The sequence below is a fragment of the Rhinatrema bivittatum genome, chromosome 6 (assembly GCF_901001135.1).
Source record: "Rhinatrema bivittatum chromosome 6, aRhiBiv1.1, whole genome shotgun sequence".
NCBI classification, from domain to species: Eukaryota; Metazoa; Chordata; class Amphibia; order Gymnophiona; family Rhinatrematidae; genus Rhinatrema; species Rhinatrema bivittatum.
The window spans coordinates 201121381-201146485 of record NC_042620.1 but is presented as its reverse complement, the minus strand read 5'-3'; the positions used below and the strand labels follow the sequence as shown (position 1 = coordinate 201146485).

Below are 25105 nucleotides of genomic sequence, written 5' to 3'. Positions count from 1 at the left end.
AGGCTGGACCAAATTTTGGTTTGGAGAAGAACAGGGTGGTAGTATGGGTAGTTAGTTCCCACATGTGGAAGTGGTGAGTTCATCTGTTTTATAAACTGCTGACCGCCATTTTACCTTGTGGATTTTATTGTTACTTTCCCCAGGAGCAGCATAGCATGGCTATCCCCTGTTTTTATTTATTTTCCAGTGGTAAGGGTTTCAAGAAGTGTGGCCTGTAGGGAAGATAAAGTCAGAGGGCATTCATTTTGTTAAAGATATATGGAACCCTCATGGGTTTTGGAAATGGGAGGGCTTTTTTCCACTCTTCCTATCTCAACGGTTTTGATCCCCTTTATGTATTATTGTTATTTTTTTTTGTTTGTTTGTTTTGCTAAGTTTCCCCTAGTCTAGAGTCTCAGTTTTCTTTTTGGTTTATAACCCAAAGGAGAGGTCGGTCCTCTGAACTGAGAAGGAATCTGGGATCATCATTATCCTTAAGGAGAGATAACTTGTCCAGAAGGAAGAAGGAGAGAGGAGATGAGAAGAGGCAGCTTAGATTTCTGGTAGGGTTCACTTATATCTGCTGAAGGTAATTGAAAAAGACAAGTGTATTCAATCAGTATTATCCAGGTACTATCATGTGGGAGAAATTCTTTTGGAGAAGTAGGAGTCAACAGAGTGTTTCATTGGATATAATCATTTTGAACTATACCATCAAAATACCATCTACATGGAGGAAGTTTAAGTTTTGTCCTACACCATGCAGGAAGGGAAGAGAATCACATTTAGGATTGAATACATTGACAACAGAAGAGAAGTTACAAATTTATATGGATCTAAAAGCTAACATCTGGATTGAGTAAAGACAGCTGTAAAGATCTTGCATTCATTTCATCTAGTTTCAATAAATATTATGTTACAAACAATCATAGCTTCCAGCATGGTTATTGCTGTCATGTACATCTCGGCGAGATCAGCAGTACTGTTGACATAACATTGTTAATTGGGATAATGAGTAAGGCAATGCCTTCCCATTCAGGGAATCGTAGACACTCAGGTAAGTTAAAAACAAGGGAAAATTAAACTGTAAGAAATGTTTTGAGTTCTGGACCTTTGGGGCCTATCAGCCCTGGGGGGTTACACTCATTTAGGAATGAGGACCAGTCATTCACACCCATATATTTATTAACTTACATTACAACAGAAAACTCAGATGTGTTTCTCTAGGAGCAAAAACTCCTGCATTCAAAGTGTGGTGGCTACCAACATTTTTCAGAAAGTGATGGCCTTTGTTCAATGTCTCCTGATCAAATACCAGTTTGTATGCCACAGAGCTAAGAATTAACTGGTACCATTGAATCTGTTCAATTGTGACTTGCTGCATAGACTGATACTTTTTAGTATACTATAAATATTCCAATATGAGAAAAAGGTAAAGTGTTTTCCACCCCGTCCCCACAGCACTGCAGAAGCACATAATATTTTTATTACCTTTACATTGTGTAATAGGGTTTTAACAGCATTTTATGATAAAATGTTGTTAACATGAAATACATTTTTACTTTATCTTGAATGGTCTCAGTGGAACTCACTGTCATCAAGCTTTGTTAAAGCTGCCATGATACTAGTTAGTCCCTCTTGATTTGCATTAAAGAATTTTACCCAAGGGTCACATGATACTGTGTATTAAATCACAATGCTTAATTTTTCAAAACATTTTATAACTAAATAAATGTTATATTTCTATTGATAATCCAGAAAGGTACAGGCATGTATGTATTACTCCATCGCTTACTAGTATTCCATTGTTCTTACCATAGGGTTGTGGTCTCTAGAGTACAAACGGGAGTTAACCAATCCCCTTTGCATAACTGCCAAGTGTGGATATCTGGACTGCCTCCTCTACCTACTGCAGCGCCGAGCAGACCCCAATGCAGCTCCTGGAGGCAAGAGCCCACTGCATGAGGCAAGCCTAGAGGGTCATGTGGACTGTGTGGAGCTGCTGCTAGAGTACAGAGCCAACCCTAACCTACTAAGTGATGATGGATTCGCCCCGCTGCACCTCTGCAATACTGAACACACCTACCGGTAAGGAGAAAAAAAATCACAGTTATGCTCATTTAGATTTGTGTTATGTAATGGTTCTGATCAGGTGCTGCTGAAAAAAATTGGGAAGATAATTCAGTTTATTGCTATTATTTCCCTTGCAAGAGTCAGGGCTATCAGGGCTTAGCAAGCAGAGGCCACCCCAAAGGGAAGATGCATACATTGGAGAGGTAAGGATGAGGCATGATGGTGAAGCCTAAGAGCTGGTCAAGAGCCAGGAGCCAGGAATTAGACAGGTGGGCAGGAGCACTGGGAACAGGCTTACTAGGACTGAATACTGGAATTAGGATCACTAGACAGGGACATTGGAAATGGGGTCGAGATCAGCAGTCAGACGGATAGTACTTCCACGGGCTAGATGCCAAGAAGGTTGGCTGGACCAGTACTATGAGCCTTTTGAAAGTTCCTTATACTTTGGTGTCAATTTAAGGCACCCCCAGTGCTGGTCCAGTTGGACTGCAGCAGAGGCCTTCCTAGGCCAGTGGAAGCACTAGATAAATTAGTGACAACTTAGAGTGCCACAGGTTTGGGGGTGGCTACCTAGTTCTTTCACCAGCCCTGTTAGGATGTGATCTTTTGGTGCAAAGCAAGACTCAGGACTGTGAGGATTGCACCTCCTACTTGCTGCCTGCATGGTCTGGAAGAGGATGTGGTAACCAATGGCCTGTATGGGCTGGAAGAAGGAGGCCCAATCGCCTTGAGCAGCAGGAGGAGAGGGCATTGATATTAACCCCACATGCCGGAAGAAAGGCCAGGGCTTCATGTGATGGAGCAGTGTGGGATGGGTGGCTCAGCTGAAAAAAGGAGAAGTAGCATCTAGAGGCATACAGGGTTACCACCTGATAAAGCAGAAGCCACATCGATAGGCTGCGCAGGGTGAAGGAGCAGGAAGAGTGGTGTCTGAGCCCATGCTGCTTAAGAGAAGACAAGAAGCATCAGTAGGCACTCAGGGTGAAGGAGGAGGAACAGAGTCTGCCCACAAATGGGAGTGGTGATTAAGAAGAGATATTGGGTCCTGCACAGGCCCAAGCAAGAGAGTGCTGCTGCCAAGAAAGAGAACACGTGTGTGTGTGTGTGTGTGTGTGTGTGTGTGTGTGTGTGTGTGTGTAAGAAAAAGCATGAGAGAGAGAGTGTGGGTATGTGAGAGCATATTTGTGTATGTATGTAAAAAAATATGTGGGAGACAGCATGTGTGTGTGTGTATGAGAGAGAGAGTATATGGGACAGTAGAAGGCATACATCTGTGTGAAATAGCATACATGTATGTGGGTGAGAGAGAGCATGTGTATATGTATGTGAGAGAAAGCATGTGGGAGAAAACGTGTGTGTGAGAGCATGAGAAAGAGTATGTGGAATAGAGTGAACGTGTGTGCAAGAGAATATGTGAGAGAGAAACAGAGCATGTGTGTTTATGTTTGTAGGTGAGAGATAGTGGAGAAAGTTTGTGCACCCCCAGCCCACTAATTCATGATAATCTCAGGGTGACTGAAACCAAAGTTCCCAGGTATGGGAATTTTATTAGTATGGTTTTACTATAATGATTGATTTTTTTAAATTTTTGGATTTTATTGTTTTATGTTTTCTGAAGAATGGTGGTGATTCTGCTATTCCATTTTTTCACTACATACAGGGTCTGTCTTGCTGCAGTTTCTAGTTTCTAGTTCATTTTTTGTCTGTACATTTCTATTTACATGAGGGTATGTCTGTTTTCTGCATGTGAACAAGATGAGATAGTCTGCTAGCATGCAGTTTCTGTGTAAGGATCTATAGCAGATTGGCTTATTCTGTTTTCCTAATAGAAAGTATATTATTGTTTTTTGGCCTGGTGTAATATTTGCAGTGTTGTCTTTGCATAGGGAGGATTGTTACTCTTTCAGTGTTGACAGTTAGTTCTGTTTTGATATGGAAGGTTTACTATATTGTGTGACCCTTTGTCGGGGGGTTGTTGGTTCCCTAGGGCCATAAAAGTATTTGTTAGTCAGGGCTGCACTTGCCATCCTTCCCTTTCCTCCTCACGTCCCAGGGAGTGAGCTCTTTCTGTGGGTGGAAGGAAATCCTTTGTGGCTCAGATGATGGAGTGTCTTTCCTGATGTGTGTGTATCTCTCTGGTGATGTAGTTTCTTCAGGGACAAATAGGCTGGACTCAAACTGGGTGTTCAACTTAAGTTTACTGATTATTTCCTAAAAGTTCAATCATTGTCCCACAAACAATCCATAATTGAAACTGTGCACTTGGACTGGGGTGCTTGTATCCTTTTCTCTAGCTCCTGGGAGAGAGCTTGTCACTGTTTTCTCATCTCTGCAAACAGCCCAGTAGATTGGGAATCCTATAGGGGAAGCCCTACGCCATGAAAAGTTCCTACCTGAGTCCATAGTTCATTCTGATGCCCACAGCCTATGTCCTGATCCCTTTGGAGTAGAGATCTGGTTGGGAATCTCCCAAGACTTGATGTTGCAACCCCAGTTGACCTCTCTCGGAGAGAAGCCAGATGTTCCAGTTCTGCTTACAGTCCTCTATCTCTTTCTACAAGTGTGCAGAGGGGTGGGGAAAAAAGACCCTTCACACAAACAAAAAAGAGGAAAAATCCAAACGTCTCTATCCAAAATATCTCACTCTGGGTAGTGCTGTCACTGGTCTTCCTTCTTCTAGGGAGTAGAAGGGTTGCTAACAGTTCTCTAGCCCCTGCACATCAGGATTGGGGGGTTGCCCCTCTCCAAAGCACAGGGTGTGTAGAATAAGAAAAAACTAATCCAAAAGCTGACCAAAATCTACAAAAATCTCTCTCTCTTAAAAAGAGAAGGCAGAGAGCCACATGATGCTGTGAGAGAAGATGCTGTGACAGATCTCTCCAAGGGCTCTCTCCCTTTACTCAATTCTTGAAGCGAGCCTGGACCTCCAATTCAGAAAATTTTACAAGGATCAGTTTTTCCTAGCATTGGTGAGCAATCAGATGGTTTTTCTCGACAAAATCGACCAGAAAGGACAAAGAGAAAATAAAATAAAACTCAAACACTTTCTCTACGCAGATGATGTCCAGATTGTGACCCCGCTCAAAGAATCAAAGAATCCTTCTCCAAAACCCTCGAACATTGGAAGTCCTGCCTCCAAAAAATCAACAACCTTCTTGCCAGCCTAAACCTCGTATTAAATGCTGCCAAAACCGAACTACTACTTATCTCCCCAAAAACAGCAACACCATCAATACTCTTCCTGCCTACCCACTCTCCACCCAAGTGAGAGACTTAGGAGTTATAATAGATAACAGGATCAATTTGAAAGCATTTGTCAACCGTACAACCAAGGACTGTTTCTACAAACTCCAATTTCTGAAAAGGATAAAACCACTCTTCCACTTTCATGATTTCAGAACGATACTACAAGCAATAATCTTCTCTAAGTTAGATTCTTGCAACGCTATCCTACTAGGTCTCCCATCCTCGTACACCAAACCTCTACATATGGTCCAAAATGCGGCAGCAAGAATTCTCACCAATACCAGGAGAAGACACCACATATCCCCCATCCTAAAAAACCTACATTGGCTCCCTATTCACTTCGGAATTATCTTCAAGTCCATCACCATTATATATAAAACCATCCACCACCTTACCAGACTCAACCTACAATTCCCGCTCAGCAAACATATCGCCTCTAGACCGACCAGAGCAGCATACAGAGGATCCCTCCAGGTACCTCACACTAAATTCACTCGGCTTATAACTTTTAGAGACAGGTCCTTCTCAACAGCGGGACCTTCACTCTGGAACTCCATCCCACCGAATCTCCGGCAGGAGCCTTGCCTCCCAATATTCCGAAAAAGACTTAAGACGTGGCTGTTTAAACAAGCTTTTCCGGACCTATCCTAATGGCCTCCTCTCCACTTCAAGAATGCAGCCACTCCAGCCATCTGTAAATAACTCTACATGATGTTAAAACACTTCTGTATCTACTCTGTATTTCGCTTCTCTCCCAGTTTGATCCTCCTTGTTTTTTGTAACTGCAACTTCCTCTGCAATAGTTCCAGTTTTTGCTTTCTGCACCCCCTGTTCAACTGTAAACCGGCATGATGTGATTGTATCATGAATGCCGGTATATAAAAACCTTAAATAAATAAATAAATAAATAAATAAATAAAATAAAAGGGAGAGATTCCAAAATGGCCGATGCACTGGATCTTAGCCCTGCTCCAGATTGCTCAGACCCAATGGTCGACAAAGTTGCTGCAGCAGTGCTCACAGCTTTGGAAGGGAAATTCAGCTTGATCTCCACACAACTGGCCAGGTTGAGCTTGCAGCTTACAAAGATTCAACAGTAGTTGCAGACAGCATAACAGTGTATTTTTGACATTGAGGATGCAACAGCCTCCATGCAAACCGTCATGGCACAAATGAAAAAACAATGCAATTTGTTTCAGCTAAAAGTCAATGATCTTGAAAACAGGTTGAGAAGAAACAATTTACATGTAATAAGGATACCTGAATCTGTTCCAGAAAATTATTTGGGAATTCGCCTGGAGGCTTGGCTTAAACATGCTCTGTATTTAGATGGTGCACTATTCATCGAAAGGGTCCATCAGTTAGACCCTCTGATCACTGGTGATAGTGTTAATTCCTGACCCCGAGTAGTGATTTTTAGGGTCCTAAATTTTGCTCATAAAATTGTGATTTTAAGAGTATTTTGTCGCTTACAGGACTTACAATTTGAAGGCAAAAAATGTTTTATCTTTCAAGATTACTCAGCCTCAATGGCATCAAGGAAAAAAACATTTGCTCCTATTTGTATGCAATTGATAAAATTGCATATTCGATTGACACTAATTTTTCCAGCAAAATTGAAATTTTTCCAAAAAGGGAAAAATATGTTCAATTCAGTTGAAGAGGCCACCACTTTTTTACAAGGCCTGAACTCTGGCTGATATTTAAATGCTTTCAGTGGCATTCTCTTTTTTCTTCTGCGTCTTAATAGTTATTTTCTCATTGCTGCATAATACTGTGATTTTGTTGCCTGTTTTTCATTTAAACTATAAGATTTGTGGGGAGGGCCCTCTCAGCACAAATAGTTTATCCTTTTTGGATTTTTTTTTCTGTTTGGGATGGCAGATGAGTTGTAAATTTTTTGTTTTTTTTTCCTTCGTCCATTGTATACTTATCTTGGGGTTTTTCATGGGGTAACTGATGGGAAGGCACTAAATCAGATAATACATTAGAGTTTCTTTGTATATATTATATGCTTTTTCACTTATAATAGATTAATCTTTTCCAATTGCCATTGGGAACAAATACAGTTAAGGCAGGGTTTTCTTATTTAAATTAATTGTCTGTTGGAGGTGGTAGGTGTAGGCTGAGGGACCTGTCGCCTGCAAAAAATAAATATTTCATATCCGCAATTCAGTTATTTTCTTTTTTGGACCGAATGGTGAATCTCAGATGATTTACTTGTAATGTCTGTGGTATAAGTTCGGTTGTTAAATGTTACAAGCTATTACAGGCGATGCATAGATTTCTTGTAGACATAGCCATACTCCAAGAGACGAAACTCTCAGCAGTGGAACATCTTAAATTGCAGAAGCAATGGGTGGGTAAAGTTTTTTCTGCCTCCTCTTCTAAGTGGAAAGCAGGAGTAGCCATACTTTTCCATAAACCCCTTTTGTTCACTGATCCAGAGCGTAGATATTTATTACTAGTGACAGAAATCTTTGGTAAGCAGCTCCTTCTAGGCAATATATATATGCTCCAAACAACTATTCAGTAAGATATTAAATATTCTTTTAATATATTCTCACTTACCAATTTTGATTGACCGAGACTTTAACATAGTTTTTGATAGCTCTATTCACAGACAACCTGCCAGACTCACCTCACAAGTTGATCATGTTATGACCGCTGGCTGCGGCTGGCCGCGACAGGGCCTCACATGACCCAACTCATGTGAGGCCCTGTTCTCCTCTCCGGGCGAACTCTCGGCTATGGCTAGCCACTGCCGCCGCATGCCATCTGCCTCCCGAGACTTCTCATGGCAGCTGGGACGCCGCCAATCTCCATGCCTCCACTGGGCCTTCTGAGGTGCGCACGTGCGCGCCACCGAGCCTCTCCTTAAAGACGCTATGGCGGGAACCTCAGGGGCATCCCCAGTTGATGACATCACAAGCTGGGGTTTATAAGCACCTTGCTTGGCCTACGCTAATTGACTTGGCAACGAGTTCCTTCGCTACTGGTGCTTGTTCCTGCCTCCTCGGACATTGGTGCCGGACTCGGATCTCTACCTGCGGTTCTGGACTCTGGCTTGGGTACCCGCTCCATGGGGGCCCTACGTGCGCTTCCTTGGGAGATTTGTCTCCAGACCTCTCCACTCCTTGGGGTGGTCCCTGCGCCTCTCCAGAGGTCCTGCCTGCTGGCCTCCCCTCTCCTCGGTGTTGCCCTGCCTTGCCACCGGAGACTTTGACTCTGCTCTCCCCCGCACCTCAGGGCAGTGTCTACGTCTCTACACCTGCGACCTGCTCATGCTTCCCGCTCCTTGGGGCAGTGTCTATGTCTCTACACCTGCGACCTGCTCACGCTTCCCTGCTCCTCGGGTCAGTGTCTACGTCTCTGCACCAGTGACTTGCTTCACACTTCCCCGCTCCTTGGGGCAGTGCCTACGTCTCTACATCAGTGACTTGCTCAACACTTCCTCGCTCCTCGGGGCAGTGCCTACATCTCTATACGAGTAACTTGCTCCCGCTCCCCTGCTCCGCGAGGTAGCCTACGTCACTACTGCCAAGATTGACTCTGCTCTTCCCCACTCCTCAGGGCAGCCTACGTCACTACAGGTTTCAGCCATCCAGGCCATCCCTGGCCTGGCACAAAGAATCAGTGAGCAACAAAAGTTCCTGGAAACACTAGCAGCAGCCATTGATAATTTAAGCACTCATTTCGACGCTGCAGTGATTACTACCACAACGTCTCCCAAGCTCAACCCTTCCACCTCTATGCCAGTTCCTCGACCTACCTTGCCCTTACCAGCACCTCCACATTTTTCTAGGAATCCTCTTATGTGCAGGGGGTTCCTGAATCAGTGTAATATGCACTTCAGCCTGCAACCAGCTTTCTTCCCAGATGTGATTACCAAGACTACCTACATCCTTTCCCTCCTGGATGGCAAGGCCTTGGCCTGGACATCACCCCTCTGGGAACGTGCAGACCTGGTTCTTCATGACCTGCCCGGCTTTCTCACCCTATTCCATTCCGTCTTCGACGATCCTGGCAGAAGATCCACTTCCGGATCCTCTCTTCTCCACCTTCACCAGGGCACCCGGCCATTAACTGACTACGTCCTAGAATTCAGGACTACATCATAGAATTCAGGATCTAGAATTCAGAACTTCACTGGGACTCAGATTGCTTACAGTCCATTTTCCTTGAGGGACTGAGTTCCCAGATCAAAGATGAGTTGGTGGCTCGGGAAATGCCTGCATCCCTGGACTCGTTGATAGACCTTGCCGGTCTCATCGATTGCCGACTGCAGGAGCGCTCACAGGAGTCTAGAGCGTCCAAAAAATCTATGTTAAGCTCGTCCCAAATTCAACACTTGTCTTCACCTAGGCTGAACGTGGCTCTGAGCAAATCCAAAGATGAGCCTATGCAAATTTATTTATTTATTTATTTATTTAAAATTTTTATATACCGACATTCATCCAGGATATCACATCGGTTTACAGTGTAACACAAACAAACGCCAGGCATGGCGCTTTACATTGAACAAATAAAACAAGTTAACAAATGAATAAATGAGGGTGTGAATAACAAGGGGAAATTTGCATTAAATAATAAATGGCCCAGAGCAGACTTTCTCCTAAGGAACGACGCCGCCACCAGCAATCTGGTCTCTGCCTATATTGCGCCAAGCTGGACATGCCATATCCACAAGCCCTGTCTGTCCAGGAAATTCCCAGGCTTGGTTCATCAGGAGGACTGCTCCTAGACCTGACTTTGCCTTCTCCTCTACTGACATTACCCATCTCCATCAAGCTGGACAACCAGGAGTTCCATACCCTGGTCTTAGTGGACTCTGGGGCTGGTGGGAACTTTATTCTTAAACAATTGACTGAGCACCTCCAGATTCCCACCATCCACTTCCCAGTGCCTTTACTTCTCTAGTCAATTCACGGAGAATCACTACCTGGTGAGGTCACTCATACCACTGCTCCTATCCTGCTCCGCACGGGATCACTGCACGTGGAATCCATTTCTTTCCACATTCTGGACAAAGCCATACATCCAGTGGTACTGGGACTGCCGTGGTTACAACAGCACACCCCACAGTTTGACTGGGCCACTTTACAACCTTCCCTCTAGGGCTTCTCCTGCCACGCCAACTATCTGGAGTCCGTCTCGCCTCTGCCTTGCTTGACCACTTCGCGTTCTCCTCCCGGCCTTCCTCCGAAGTACTCCTCATATGCAGATGTGTTCTCCAAGAAGGCTGCGGACACCGTGCCCCTGCATCCTTCCTATGATTGTGCAATCAATTTGTTGCCTAACACGGAGTCTTCTCGGGGTGGGATGTACCCATTGTCACTCACAGAGACTCAGGCCATGTCAGAGTACATCTGCGAGAACCTGGTTAAAAGTTTCATTCGACCTTCCAAGTCTCCTGCTGGAGTGGTTTTTTTCTTTGTAGAGAAAAAAGACGGTTCGCTCCATCCCTGCATCGACTACTGGGGCCTGAACAAGATCCCCCTAAAAGACCGCTACTCATTGCCTTTGATTTCTGAACTCTTTGACAGGCTTTAGGGGGCAAAGATCTTCTCCAAATTACCAGGTTCAAGACATCCTTGATGTGAGGAAATGTGGAAAAAAGTGGAAGTGCCTCCTGTCATGAGAGGGTTTTGGGCCAGAAGAGAACAGTTGGAAGCCTGCAACCAATATCCTTGATAAGGATATCATGAAGCAGTTCCATGCCACACATCCTCGAAAACCCAAACCCCCGGGGGGGGGGGGGGGGCCCTAGGAAGGGGGGTACTATTTTGACTGTCGGCCGTGGGTAGACATGGCTGACCCAACTCACGTCATGTGTGGCCCTGCTCTCCTCTCCGAGCGAACTTGTGGCTGTGGCTAACCGCTGCCGCTGCATGCCATCTGTCTCCCGAGACTTCTCATGGCGGCTGGGATGCCGCCAACCTCCCTGCTTCCTCTGGGCCTTCCTAGCGCTTGTGCACGTGCCACCGAGCCTCTCCTTAAAGATACTATGGCGGGAACCTCAGGGGAGTCCCCGATTGATGACATCACAAGCTGGGGTTTATTTATTTATTTAAGAGTTTTTATATACCGTCATTAAGTTATTCACCATCACAACGGTTTACAATAGGGCACCAGTAAAAATATGGGTCGTACATTACATAGGTGGTGCCAATAGTATTCGGTAACAATAAGGTGTTTATTAGGGGGATTAAGTGTATCATAGCAATATGTCTTGAAGGTTGTATACAGTTAAAAATGTTGAAATAATTCGGTGAGGATTTATAAAATAAGGCATCCAGGTGCTTTAAGCCGCATAACTTTTCCTTCGTTGCCCGCATCAGTTTTCTTTCTTGAAGGCTTGTATGTAAAGCCAGGTTTTGAGCTGTGTTTTAAAAAGTTTATGATTGCTCTGGAGTCTAAGGTCAAGGGGCATGGAGTTCCATAATATGGGACCGGCTAGAGACAGTGCTCGGTCCCTTACTTGGGTAAGTCTTGCGGTTTTTACCGAGGGAATGGGAAGGAGTGCTGTGTTTGCTGACCTTAGATTTCTGTGTGGGACATGTACTCTAAGTGCTGTGTTTAGCCATTCTGCTTTATCGTCGTGGATAAGTTTGTGTATTAGGCACAGTGCTTTGAACTGTATTCTTTGTTCTATGGGAAGCCAATGTAGGGTGGCAAGCGTATCTGTTATGTGATCTCTTTTGTTTTTTCCTGTGAGAATTCTTGCAGCAGCGTTTTGCAAAATCTGTAGAGGTCTCACTGTAGTGTTAGGTAGGCCTAGTAGCAAGGCATTACAGTAGTCTGTGCTTGCGAAAATTAGCGATTGGAGCACAGTACGGAAATGGGGTAATGATAGTAATGGTTTGAGTTTTCTTAGTGTCATGAGTTTAGCATATCCTTCCTTAACCTTTATTGATACGTGTTGTTTGAGGCTTAGTTCATTGTCAATTATTACTCCGAGATTGCAAACTTTCTTTGCTAAGTCAATTTGTTGGTTGTTATTGAGAAATATTGGGGTTTGAGTAATGTTCATGCTTTTCCTTTCTAAGTGTATAAATTCGGTTTTATCAATGTTGATTATTAGCTCCATTTGGTTTAGAAGTTGTTTTATTATTTCAAGATACATCATGGCTAGGCCTATTGTTTTTTCAATAGTTTCATCGATTGGTAAGATTAACTGGATATCGTCAGCGTAAATGTAGTGTATGATTCCAATTCCGGCGAGGAGATGGCATAGTGGCAGAAGATATATGTTAAACAGCGTAGCAGAAAGTGCTGACCCTTGTGGGACTCCAGTTTTCAAGGTAATCTTGTCGGATAGTGTGTTTTTGATTTGAACTTGAAATGTTCTGTTATTTAGATATGATTTAAACCATTTAATTGTTTTGTCTTGCAGACCTATTTCTTTGAGTCTTTTGATAAGTATTATGTGATTCACTGTGTCAAAGGCTGCAGATAAATCTAATAATATCAGAATATATTGTTGACCGTTGTCGAACCCTCTTAGTATATTATCCGTTAGTGCGAGTAGGAGTGTTTCAGTACTATAGTGCTTACGGAAACCGTGCTGGGATGGGTAAAGGATATTGTTATTATCTAAGTGCTCAGATAACTGCGTTTGTACTGTTTTTTCGATTAATTTGGCCATTAGAGGTAAGTTTGACACTGGTCTGTAGTTTGCTAGTATTTGGGGGTCCATGTTTTTCTTTTTGATTGTTGGTTTGATGATTGCTCCTTTCAGTGTGTCTGGCACGTGTCCTTCTTCTAGGGAATAGTTTATAATTTTTGTGAAGGTGGGCGCGGTGATTTCAGTAATCTTTTTGATTTCTACTATGGGTAGTGAGCCACCTCCCTTGGCCTATGCAAATAAACTTGGCAATGAGTTACTTCACTACTGGTGCTTGTTCCTGCCTTCTCGGTCTCGGATCTCTACCTGCGGTTCTGGACTCTGGCTCAGGTACCCGCTCCTCGGGGGCCCTACGTGCACTTCCTTGGGAGACTTGTCTCCAGACCTCCCCGCTCCTCGGGGTGGTCCCTGCACCTCTCCAGATGTCCTGCCTCCTGGCCTCCCTGCTCCTCGGGGTTGCCCTGAGAACTGCCTTACCACCAGAGACTTTGACTCTGCTCTCCCCGCTCCTCGGGGCAGTGCCTACGTCTCAACACCTGCAACCTGCTCACGCTTCCTGCTCCTCGGGGCAGTGCCTAAGTCTCTACATCAGTGACTTGCTCCACACTTCCCCGCTCCTTGGGGCAGTGCCAACATCTCTATACGAGTGACTTGCTCCCGCTCCCCCGCTCAACGGGTAGTCTACATCACTACAGCCAAGATTGATTCTGCGCTTCCCCTCTCCTCGGGGCAGCCCCTACATCATCATACCAGAGACTCTGATCACTACGCTGTCCCGCCCCTCGGGACAGTCTCTGCAACTCACCTACAGGAGACCCTGTCCTTGTGCTCGCTGCTCCTCGGGGTCTGCCTCATGGCACAGCTCTGGGCTTGTCTGCAATTACGTGGTAGTGATGCAGGACATTCTCTCTACTGTAGTACTACCTTGTTCCCTGCTGTAGTTGACCTCGCTTCCCGATGGTGTGGACCTGTGGGGCTCCACCCCTCAGGCTGTAACAACCATTACCTCGGGCCAAGGGTCCACGAAACCCATGAATCCTAACAGATCATACTCATGGTCTTCCATATTTATGCAATCATCTTAATTTAATAGATGTTTGGAAAGTCCTTCATCCTTTGGAGAAGGACTTTATACATATCTCTAGGGCACATAGTTCGAAATCCCACTTAGACTATTTATGGGTGAGTAAGGGGATTATTTTTCCAAGGTGGTGGGTTCTGAAATTGGTCCCCTTGAAATCTCCGACCATGCCCCAGTGTAGTTGGATATTGGAGATATATCTCCTCTGTCAACAAGTCAAAGATGGAGATTTCCAACATATCTTTACTATGACACTAAATTTCAAGCCTTTCTGCAGAGTAAATGGACAGAATATGCCCATTTTAATCAAGTTCATCAAAATAGTCCTTTATTGGGAGACAGCCAAGGCCATGTTGTGGGGAAAGGTGATAGCTTATGTCTCCAGGCAGAAACAACAGATTGCAAAGGACATATTACATATAAAAAAATAATTGACAATAGCAAGATACTGCCTAAACCCTTCCGCTACAAATTGTACATATTTTTACATGACTCAAAGCACATTAAATGAGCTTATACATCAGAAAACCAAGAAAAGTTTGCTTTATTATAAGTATAAATTCTTTCTTTATGGGAATAAAGCAGGAAAGCTTATGGATAACATTATAAAAATGTGGGTGGTAAGACACAAATATTATCTATGAAGGATAACGCAGTTCAGCTATAATATTCCTCTAAAGATATTGGTGATATTTTTTATCAATATATCAAGACTTATATATTTATTTATTTATTTATTTATTTTTAATTTTTTTATATACCGAGGTTCTTATAGAGACTACAAATCACTCCGGTTTACATATAACAATAAACTGCCCAACAAGATAAGGGGCTTTACATAGAACAGTGGCACATATGTAACAATATAACTGGATGACAATAAAACATAATGATAATAAATATTATAGATTAACATTGTAATTAATAAAATTGTGTAATATAATCTGTATAATTTAACTATTTAACTTGGATATAGTGACATATTAACCATGCCAGATGTAAATAAGATAAAATGAGTTTTTGAATTTTTGAACTTAGATATTGTAGTCCAGTTGCAGAGGAAAATATAAATAATAAAATAAGACGAATTTTTAGAACTCAAAGATTGTATATAGCGCTGAACCCTGTGAGATACCATCCATTCAAGCTTACTTAACTGAAACGGCTCTCCCACAAGTGACGGATGGTGATCTGCAGCATTTAAATGCCCCAATCACAGTTCAAGAAATGATGGCCATTAAATCTTTGATTTTATGTAAGTCTCTTGGCCCTGACAGTCTACCCAATGAATTTTAAAGATCTTATCCAACCATGTTTGCTTGCCTTTAGGTAAGCTTTTGGACACTCTTTCAGACTCTCAGTTAACTGTTTGGCTTGCTAATAAAGCCTCTATAGTGGTTCTTCCAAAACCAGAGTGAGGCCCTACCCTGCCCAGCTCTAATCGGCCTATGTGACTTTTGAATTGTACTATAAAACTATTAACTAAAATCATGGCAGATTGCCTTTCTTCTTTTTTGCCTAAGTTAATATTACCTACAAAGGTAGGGTTTGTCAAATGTAGACAAGCAGTGGTTATGTGCGAAGAGTGTTGGCTTCTATTGTTTTCTCTGTTAGAAATAATTTAAATTCATTGTTAGTCAGCTTTGATTCTGAAAATGCATTTGACAAATTGGACATTTCTTTTTGAAGCCCTCAGAATGTCTGGTTTTCAGGGACAATTTATATGGTTTCTCACCACCCTTTACTCCACCCTGAAAGCTACAATATTGGTCAATGGGGAGTTCTCTAAGGAATTTACTTTATCCAGGGGGACACAATAGGGATGCTCCTTGTCACCATTATTATTTGTACTTGCTTGAGATCCATTTCTGAGGATCTTGCAATCTTCTGCGGATGTATCTGGAATTACTTTTGAGAGCACCACTTTTAAACTTGTGGCCTTTGCTGTTGACTTGTTAATTCATATTAAAGACCCAGTTAGATCCTTACAAAAGGCCCTCCAGGAAATCAAAGAATATGGCCCTCTTACTGGATTCAAATTAAACCTAGATAAATCTGAGGTGATGCCAGTTGGTGATTGGAATATCAATATATGGGAAGATTGTTTTCTCCTAAAATGGGCTGGGGACAAAATTAAATATTTAAGAGTCTGGCTGCCCAGAGATGTCTCATATATTTATTCTATGAATATAATGCAATTACAAGAGAGGCTGAAAGTTCGGTGCTCTCTTGGATGCACTTACCTTTGTCGTTGATGGGGAGGATTCATCTATTAAAGATGACAATTCTTCCTAGATGGCTATATGTGATGGGTGTTCTCCCACTATCTCTTACAGGATCTACTCTTAGGAGGTTCCATAGAACAATCAGTCACTTTCTTTGGAAGGGGAAAAAACCATAGTCCTAAAAGTTCTGATGAAATCTTTAAATAAAGGAGGCTTTGGTTTACACAATATTAAAATGTATAATCATGCGATCAATTTAAGACATATTGGGAATTGGTATATGAATACTCAATTTTATTCTGATCTCTCCCATGTCAATTATGCTTCAGTCTCCCAATATGTGCAGACAGATAACTTTTCAGTTATCTGTCTAAATGGCTTTTGAATATGGACCTCCATATACATATTGTTGTAAGCGACAATTTTACCTCAAAATGTTTTTTTTTTCCATGTAAAATCTATTATTATAAATGCATATTTTTAAATTGTGTATGTCAAGGTTCAGAGGAGGCGCAAAGCTGTAAGGTTCATCAATGCAGAGGAGAGCAAACATTTTTGTGCTGGGACCACATCATACATTCTCATCCATTACAGGGGCTGTGGGGTTCTCTCTTGGAGCTCCTCAAGCAGTGGAGGTTGGGGTGGATGTTCCCTTGGAGTTCATCATTAAAAACATATAAGTATAATAAAATAGCAATAATCATAAGAATCATAAGAGCAAGTATTGTCAGACTTTTCCTGATTCCTTTTTCAGGGTCTTTTTTCTCTTTCTTTTTCTTCTTTCACCTCCTACCTTCTTCCCTTCCTCACACACTTACACACATATACAGGTTCTCACTCTTACTTGCTTTCTCTCAGAGGCTCCCTCACACACACAGGTTCTCTCACACACATACAAAGGCTCATGCTTTCTCTTACAGGCTCCCTCACACTTCCACACTCACTCTCACATGCTCTCACATGTCTCTCTTCTCTCACACACAGGCTTTCACTCACACATGCTTTCACACATACATATAGTATATACACCCATAGGGTCCCACTCTCCAACACAAAAACATACATATTACATAGAGTCTCACTTTTTCACATACATACAAGCACACATACCCAAACACACACTCCCAATCTCACATACACATGGCCTCTTTTTTATTCACTGCCAAACTACTTCAACTACTACAGGATGGAATCCACAGTGGCCCTCTCCTTCTTTGGCCTCCAAGGGATGGGATCCATGGCCACCATGCTGTAGACCCTTCTTGGGCCGCTGTGGGAGTCCATGGAGGCCCTTTCCTTCTTTGGCTGCCGTGGGATGGGATCTACAGTGAGCATTTTACAGGCCTCTTCATTCATTGTCTGACAGCTTTGATTGGGTGAATCACTACCCTAATGCATTTTCACCTGCTAACATCATCAAAAGTGGCCAGCGACGCTGGCACATTATCAAAGGAGGCCTGCTAATGTGTGCCAACAGGCCCACGATGAATGGTGTAGCATCGTTCAGTGTTGGTGGGCCGGATATAACAGTAATAGGGAAAATTTATGCAGGCTAAAAAAATTGTATTATTGTGCCAGTTGTCCACTCTGGCCTACGGACATTAATACCCTTGTACGGATCCTAGTAGAGATGGTAAAAATACTAGGACTAGGCTGCAGGCTTTGTAGCCATGAAGCTACAAAGCCTGCTGCCTTTGTAGCTTCATGGCAGGTTCATAGCCTGAAACTCACAGGGCTTCAAGTTCAAATTCCAGAATCTTCAGAGCTGCAAGCCCAACATGGAGAGGAGTCTTGGATGCCGAAGGACCAGCCTGGAGCAGAGTTGTGGGCACAGCCTGGAATGAAGTTATTGGTGCATGGACTGAGGCTGCTGGGGCCACCTGAAATGGAATCTTTAACTTTGCTGGTGCATCTTTGGACATGTGGATGGAGTCTCCACACTTGCTGAAGAACTGTGCCAAGAGCCCATTCTGCAAAACTGGCCACCAGAATACAGTCATGCAAGACATGGATATGTGTTTCTCATCCCTCCATAGGTGACAATTATAACCTAGAGGCCTAGTCAAGCAGCCACTGCATTGCTGGGTATTACACAAATCATTCTGTTGTACATAGCCACATGACTGGAAAGGAACCCACAATAATTCTTTCAAAAATAGTTCATCTTGAAACAGTATATATGATTCACAAAAACAAAACTAATTAATTGGGCAGAACAATTTTTCCCTGAAATGTAGAGGACTGGATCAGAAACTCTTAGAAATAGTATGTCTCTTGAATTTTCAGGACTTCTCCATCCAAACTTTGCCTCTGGTTTAGGCTGGTCCAAACTGTCAGAGCTATCAGGATTCGGCAAGCGGAGGCCACCCTGGAAGGAAGGTGTGTACCCTGGAGAGGCAAGGACAGAGCAGGATGGTGGAACCCAGGGGTTGGATAGAAGTCTTTTAATACAGTTTTTATATCTCCAGTGGTATTAATCTATATATGTTAAGATTGCCATTAGTTATTATTTCGCTTTTATTTCCTACTACCTGTAACCTAACTGCTTTCAAACTTGAGTTGTAACTTCTTATCTTATGTTATCTCTATGTTCTAATTATTTTACTGTAAACCGATGTGATGTGCAAACGAACATCGGTATAGAAAAGCGATAAATAAATAAATAAGCCAGGAGCACAGGAACTAGATAGGAATACTGGGAACTTCTGAATTCTGTTCACCCTGACACCCTGAGATTAGCAGACTGTGCAGATATTCTCTCCTTCCCCCAGGGAATTACTTTCTTCTTAATTTATCTTCTTTATCAGATAATAGCATGGTTTCCAGCCTTTGCTGTATCTGGCTTAGCATCTTTTTTTTTCTCATTCTCTATTCTTATTGCTGTTCCTTTCCTTGTTTTCTGTCTCTCTCTGGTGTTCGCCTTCTTTTGTCTTTTTGTTTCAGTTCTCGCTCATCTTCTTTATCTCTTTCCTTCAGCAATAGATTATTTAATAATTTATCTTCTTTGTTTTTCTCTCTCCTTTTCCTGCTTTTTTCCTTCTTTCCCCCTATTCATCCTACCTGCTCTGCTTTCACCATTCTTCTTCTTCTTTCTCCTGCACTCTCTCCTCCATTCCTCAGCCCCTTCCTTCTATATTATCATCCTGGATTCCTTCCCCCAACCCAGAATTCTCTTTCTCCATCTCCTGCCATCCCTGGTGCTCGTACCCCTTTTCTCTTCTTCCTCCCTGTTTCCCACCTTGTTTCCCTTCTTCTCTTGCTCTCATCTTTCCTTGATTCAAACCAATCTCCTTTTTGCTATCACCTTTTCCATCACCAATCTTGATTTCCCCTCTCTACCCCAACTGTTGGACTCTCTTTTCTCTTCTCACCTCACTCTTGCTCTTCCCGCTCTTCTTTCTCTTCTTCCCTCTCTTCTTCCCTACTCCCCACACACCCTTTTGCTCCTCTTTTACCTCTCTCCCTCAACTCTTGCTTTCTCTTCTAGTTGTCTCCTCTCACATTCACCACATTTTTGTTCTTCCCCTTGCTTAACCATCTCTTTTCCCATTGTTACTCTCCTTTCTGGTTATCCCACATTCTTGCTCTTCTCCCCCTTCTCTCTCTCTTTCACACACACTCGCACACACACACACACACACACACACACACACATCCTAACTCTTCTCACTGTCCTTTCCTAACAGTCACTACTCTCCCTTCACTGAAATTGCCATGCTGGGTCAGACCAAGGGTCCATCAAGCCCAGCATCCTGTTTCCAACAGAGGCCAAACCAGGACACAAGAATCTGGCAATTACCCAAACACTAAGAAGATCCCATGATACTGATGCAATTAATAGCAGTGGCTATTCCTTAAGTAAACTTGATTAATAGCTGTTAATGGACTTCTCCTCCAAGAACGTATCCAAACCTTTTTTGAACCCAGCTACACTAACTGCACTAACCACATCCTCTGGCAACAAATTCCAGAGCTTTATTGTGCATTGAGTGAAAAATAATTTTCTCTGATTAGTCTTAAATGTGCTACTTGCTAACTTCATGGAATGCCCCCTAGTCCTTTTATTATTGGAAATTGTAAATAACCGAGTCACATCTACTCGTTCAAGACCTCTCATGATCTTAAAGACCTCTATCATATCCCCCCTCAGCCGTCTCTTCTCCAAGCTGAACAGCCCTAACCTCTTCAGCCTTTCCTCATAGGGAAGTTGTTCCATCCCCTTTATCATTTTGGTTGCCCTTCTCTGTACTTTCTCCATCATAACTATATCTTTTTTGAGATGCGGCGACCAGAATTATGCATAGTATTCAAGGTGTGGTCTCACCATGGAGCGATACAGAGGAATTTTGACATTTTCCGTTTTATTAACCATTTTCTTCCTAATAATTCCCAACATTCTGTTTGCTTTTTTGACTGCTGCTGCTTACCTCCCCCCCCCCCCCCCCCCAAAAGAGACACACACACACACACACACACATTCAGAGTTTTCCTCCCCCATTCACCGCTTTGGATCTTTCTCCCTCACTCACACATGCATGCATTCTTTCTTTTGCTGTCTCTTCTTCATCTTGTAGGACTGGCTTCCCCGCCTCTCTCTGCTGATTGGTTCAATATGATAGCTAGAACCAATCAGCAGCCAGAGGCAGAGAATTGACAGCAGAGTTGCCTTCTGCCTCAGACTGAGTTCTAGTGCCCACCTTTTCCTCAACATATACAGAGGAAAGAGGCTGCTGCTGAGAAGAGCAGTTTCTAGGACCCAGAGATCCTGGGTGCTCTCCCAGAGACCCAGAATCAGTTCTCTAAACCTTGAGTATCTGGATCAAGTCCAGACATTTGCCAGGTATGTAGATGGGTAAGCCAGAATACTGGAAACAAGATTACTACACAGGAGCACTGGAAGCAAGATCACTAGGCAAAAATGCTGGAAACAAAGTCACTAGGCAAGAAGAATTGAAACAGGGCTGGGTTCAGCAGTCAGATGGCTAGCACTTCCACAGAACAGATGCCAAGAAGGTTAATTAGTCAAGTACTGTGTGCCTTCTGAAAATTCCTTAATATGTTGGTGTCAATTTGAGGCATACTTATTGCTGGTCCAATTGAACTTCTGCAGAGGCATGTCTAGTTGTCCCTATAGAGATGTTAAAAATACTAGGACTTTCTGGTGAACCAGTTCCCTCTGTAGCTTCTTGGCAAGTTTACAGCAGGACACTTGCAGGGCTGTGGGTGCAAACCTCATCAATCCTGATAGCAAGGCCTCTCTATATTTCTTCTCATCTGACTGTCATCAGGGAGCATCATAAATGGTCTATCAATATATATTTCCCTTTCTCTTTTCCACAGTTATCAATCAGTTTCAATCACTTATTTCTTTGCATTTTATCATTATTATGTATTGAATTTAATATACCACCTCTAAAACAAATATCTAAGCGGTTCTAAATCAATGCAATATATATATATATATAGAGAGATAGATAGATAGATAGATAGATAGATAGATATAGTCAAATAACAATAAACACAAAATAGACTACCACAAAACTAATAAAACACAATACATCAAACTAGACAGCAATGTAAAGGGTAATGCTTGTAATAAGCTTGCATCAGAAAATCAGTCTGCATGGCTTCCGGTATTTTCCTTTCTCTCACATTTTATCCTTACATGTTTTAAGTGGAAAAGTTACCTCTTCTTTTTGAGAAAGAGGAATGCAGTTTGCTCATCAGCGGGTTGTAGTATTAGATGCCAGCCACTTGGTGTCACCATAAAAGCAGCAATTTGTTCATCACTCCCTTCAGCACTAGCAAAGCCTAGGAATAGAAATCCAAGCAGGGGAGGAATGAAACCTAGCTCTCTTTCTTGGCCTAGCAGTGGAGTGCAGAGCTTCTGTACAGTTGGAAGATCTTTTTGTTTCTTTTGGAACTAATAGTGTTTGGAGCCTATGAAGCCACGGGAGGGGTTTCATTAGATAAGAAACCTCTCACCACAGGAGCGGAACTCAAAATCATATAGTCACTGCTTGAACTGGATTAAAAATAATATACGTATACAGCTGGGTGTCTGTCTGACTAGCCATCTTCTGAGGGTCTTAGAACTGAGCACAGCTTCTCAAGGTTTTGGCCTATGAGCTTCTGAACAGAGCTTTTTTTTTTTTTTTTTTTTTTTAAAAGGAAAAAGTTTAGTGGTGGTAACACATTCCCTTCCAGAGCTGCATGCTGCTAAGGCACCTGATTTAGCAGATACCTTGTCCTGATCGCTTCTTTTATTTCCTCAGTCATTAAAGGCAGGGGCAAAGGCAAGCTCAAATTCTCTACACTATCCGCTCAGACCCAGGTTAGAGAAAAGAAAGTCAGTGTCATTTTTTTAAATTATATTATAAATCGCATGAATGTGCAGATACTTGTCACGGTGTTTCACTAAAAAAAATACAGTGCTGGTCGCTCAGCTGGTCGGTATATTTTACATGATGCCACAAAGTGCCGTGGGGTACCTGATGAGTGCCACTAACCTTTAGCTGCCAGAACTGTGCTCTCTTACGGTATGAAAGAATGGAGCTGCACATTGCCCTGCAGGAGGTTCAACTCTTGAGTCACAGATTCTTGCTCATTCGATGCAGGCATGGGCAGGGGATTGCTCACAGCCTCTGGGGAGGGCAGGGAGTCCTTGCCATCAGGGAACACCAGCACCTACTGGCTGCCTCATTGGCATACTTGTACCAGGCTCTGAAGGGCGATATCAGCCTTTAATAGCCGGCTATTCTACCGTACTAATAAGAACCACAAAAAACTCCCCAGTATGGAAGAATATCTAGATATAGCCAATACAGGGGCAAACCACTAATTTCACATTCATCTCAACCAAGCTTCAAAAGGAGAGAGAAACATCTCAAATGAAAAGGGGGAGGATCTATTAGAGCCAGCCACAAAACTGTTCAGTACTATAAATCACATAGTTGAGAAAGGTGTTTTCTAGTTAGAGATTTGATTATAAATCTCTGTACAGGGCTCCGTTTGTGGATGCTAAAACTGTTCTGCTAATTGGGATCAACAATATTGTTTCTGATTCTGATTAATGTATGATTGAATGTTTGTTCATTATTATAAAGCTGTGTGGCAAGGCTCTTGTTTTGAATGGGATTAATCATAGTGTGGATACATAACCAGAGATCATGGAAATATGGCAGTGAGGTCACTGTTGAGGACTGCTTTGAATTTAAGAGTGTGTTGAGTTTGGCTGAAGGCTTTAGCCTAGCAGGAGACAATTTCTGTCCAAGGAGTTTTTTTTTTTTTAATAAAAACTATAACTTAGCATTAAAGAAGTGTTGAATAGAAGCATTTGAAGGTGAACCCAGTGGACCTAGTTATCCCCGAAACAGATGCAGCACTTCAAAACATTGGCAGTTGTTGGATACTGGACCCACTGATGTCCCCCCTTCTTTTTTCTTTAACTTTTAAGATTGTCAAAATGTTTTTTTTTTTAACTTTTTAACTGTTTTGAAAGAAAATTCAGGATAAATGATTACAACTTGCCAGTGACAGCAAATAGTGGCAGAAAGATGAAAGTTTTTCGCTCTACTGCTAGCCTGGATAACTGCAAATGTGATGGAAAAATCAAGACAGACAGAGCAAGTGCATTCCAGGTCGTTAAAAAAAGTCTGAACTGAGATGACCTACAGATTCCATGACCAGGTAAGGCTCTCGATCAAGGACGGGGCCAATATTGGCTTAGAATGCCATGGTTGCTGTCACGTACAGGATCCAAATCCAGTGGTATTTCAGTGTACCTTCTTCTAAAAAGCCCTGCATGAAGCAGAGCTGCACATGGGGCTGCAGCCTACTTCTGCTTCCAAGGTGATTTGTGCCTTGATCTACCAGAATCCTCTGGCGCTGCACCAGAAGCTCAAACCAATGGCTGTGCAGGAGTTAATACTGGTCCCAGGTCCCCAGCATTTTGGGGAAGATGCAGTGGAGGCAGTGACCGGACCTCATGAGGCAAGGGTAAGGGCAGTACAGAGTTGGTGGGGTGAATACTAGGAAAGTGGGTCCACCTCCCCCAGAAATCCTCGCTAAGCCCCAGGTTGTGGAGGAACTTGTTGTCGAGGCCTTGCACATAGCAGATAAGGAATTAGGAGTGGTTGAAGGAGTAGATCACTCAACTGAAATATGTGAGCTGCCTCAAATAGGAGCTACCATTCAGGGAACTGCTCTATTTGCCAATTAGTGGGAACACTGAATCCACTAGGTCCCAGTTTAGAGGAAGAGGCTGGGGACAAGTTTTTCAGAGGTTACATGAGCAGGCCTTAAACATTAACTCTCACTCTGGCTATCCAGTGCCTAATCCTAGTTGGGCAGATTGCACTGAAGCTTGGGAGGTCCAAAGTGCCACCAGAGCTGAGGTGGGGTCCATTATCAGCAGATGCCCCAGATCCATCATGAAAGACCCACAAAATAGATTCACAATGTGTCGCACAATGCAAGATTTCAAGAATCCTGCCCTGAGGTAATTAGTGGAAAATACCCCTACATCAAGTATATATCTAGATTGGTCTATTTCAAGTCTGGATTCCAAGAAGGCATCTTCCTCCAGCACTAATATCTCATGGAGGCACTATATGCTGAGGTTGCCCCAAGGAAATGTTAGCAGCCCAGAGGAAGATCCTGAGTATTCTGATGATTTGGAGAATGGGCCTTGGATTAAGCCAGGATGTTCAAGCCAGAAAAATGTATCTAAATTGTATTGGTAAGAAAGAATAATACAGAGATTGGTATGGAAATTGTGGAACTATGCCTACTCATATTTCCCGCTGTCCACCATTAGTGTAGTGGAACTGAAATGGGGCAAACAGATGTCTGAAGAGAGTGTAACTTATA

The 25105-nt window shown here is 42.9% G+C and overlaps 1 protein-coding gene across 5 annotated transcripts in view; it reads left to right on the top strand.

Annotated features, from left to right (window-relative positions):
- ASB18 (ankyrin repeat and SOCS box containing 18) overlaps window positions 1–25105 on the top strand; it is a 139269-nt gene that overhangs the window by 50068 nt on the left and 64096 nt on the right. For all 5 annotated transcript variants that reach the window (XR_003857444.1, XM_029606408.1, XM_029606407.1 and 2 more), the window contains exon 2: window positions 1800–2067. Coding sequence is in view for 4 of the 5 variants with exons in the window: in XM_029606408.1 (XP_029462268.1) it covers window positions 1800–2067 (268 nt within the window). In the remaining variant the exon portion in view is untranslated. The remainder of the gene's footprint in view (window positions 1–1799; window positions 2068–25105) is intronic.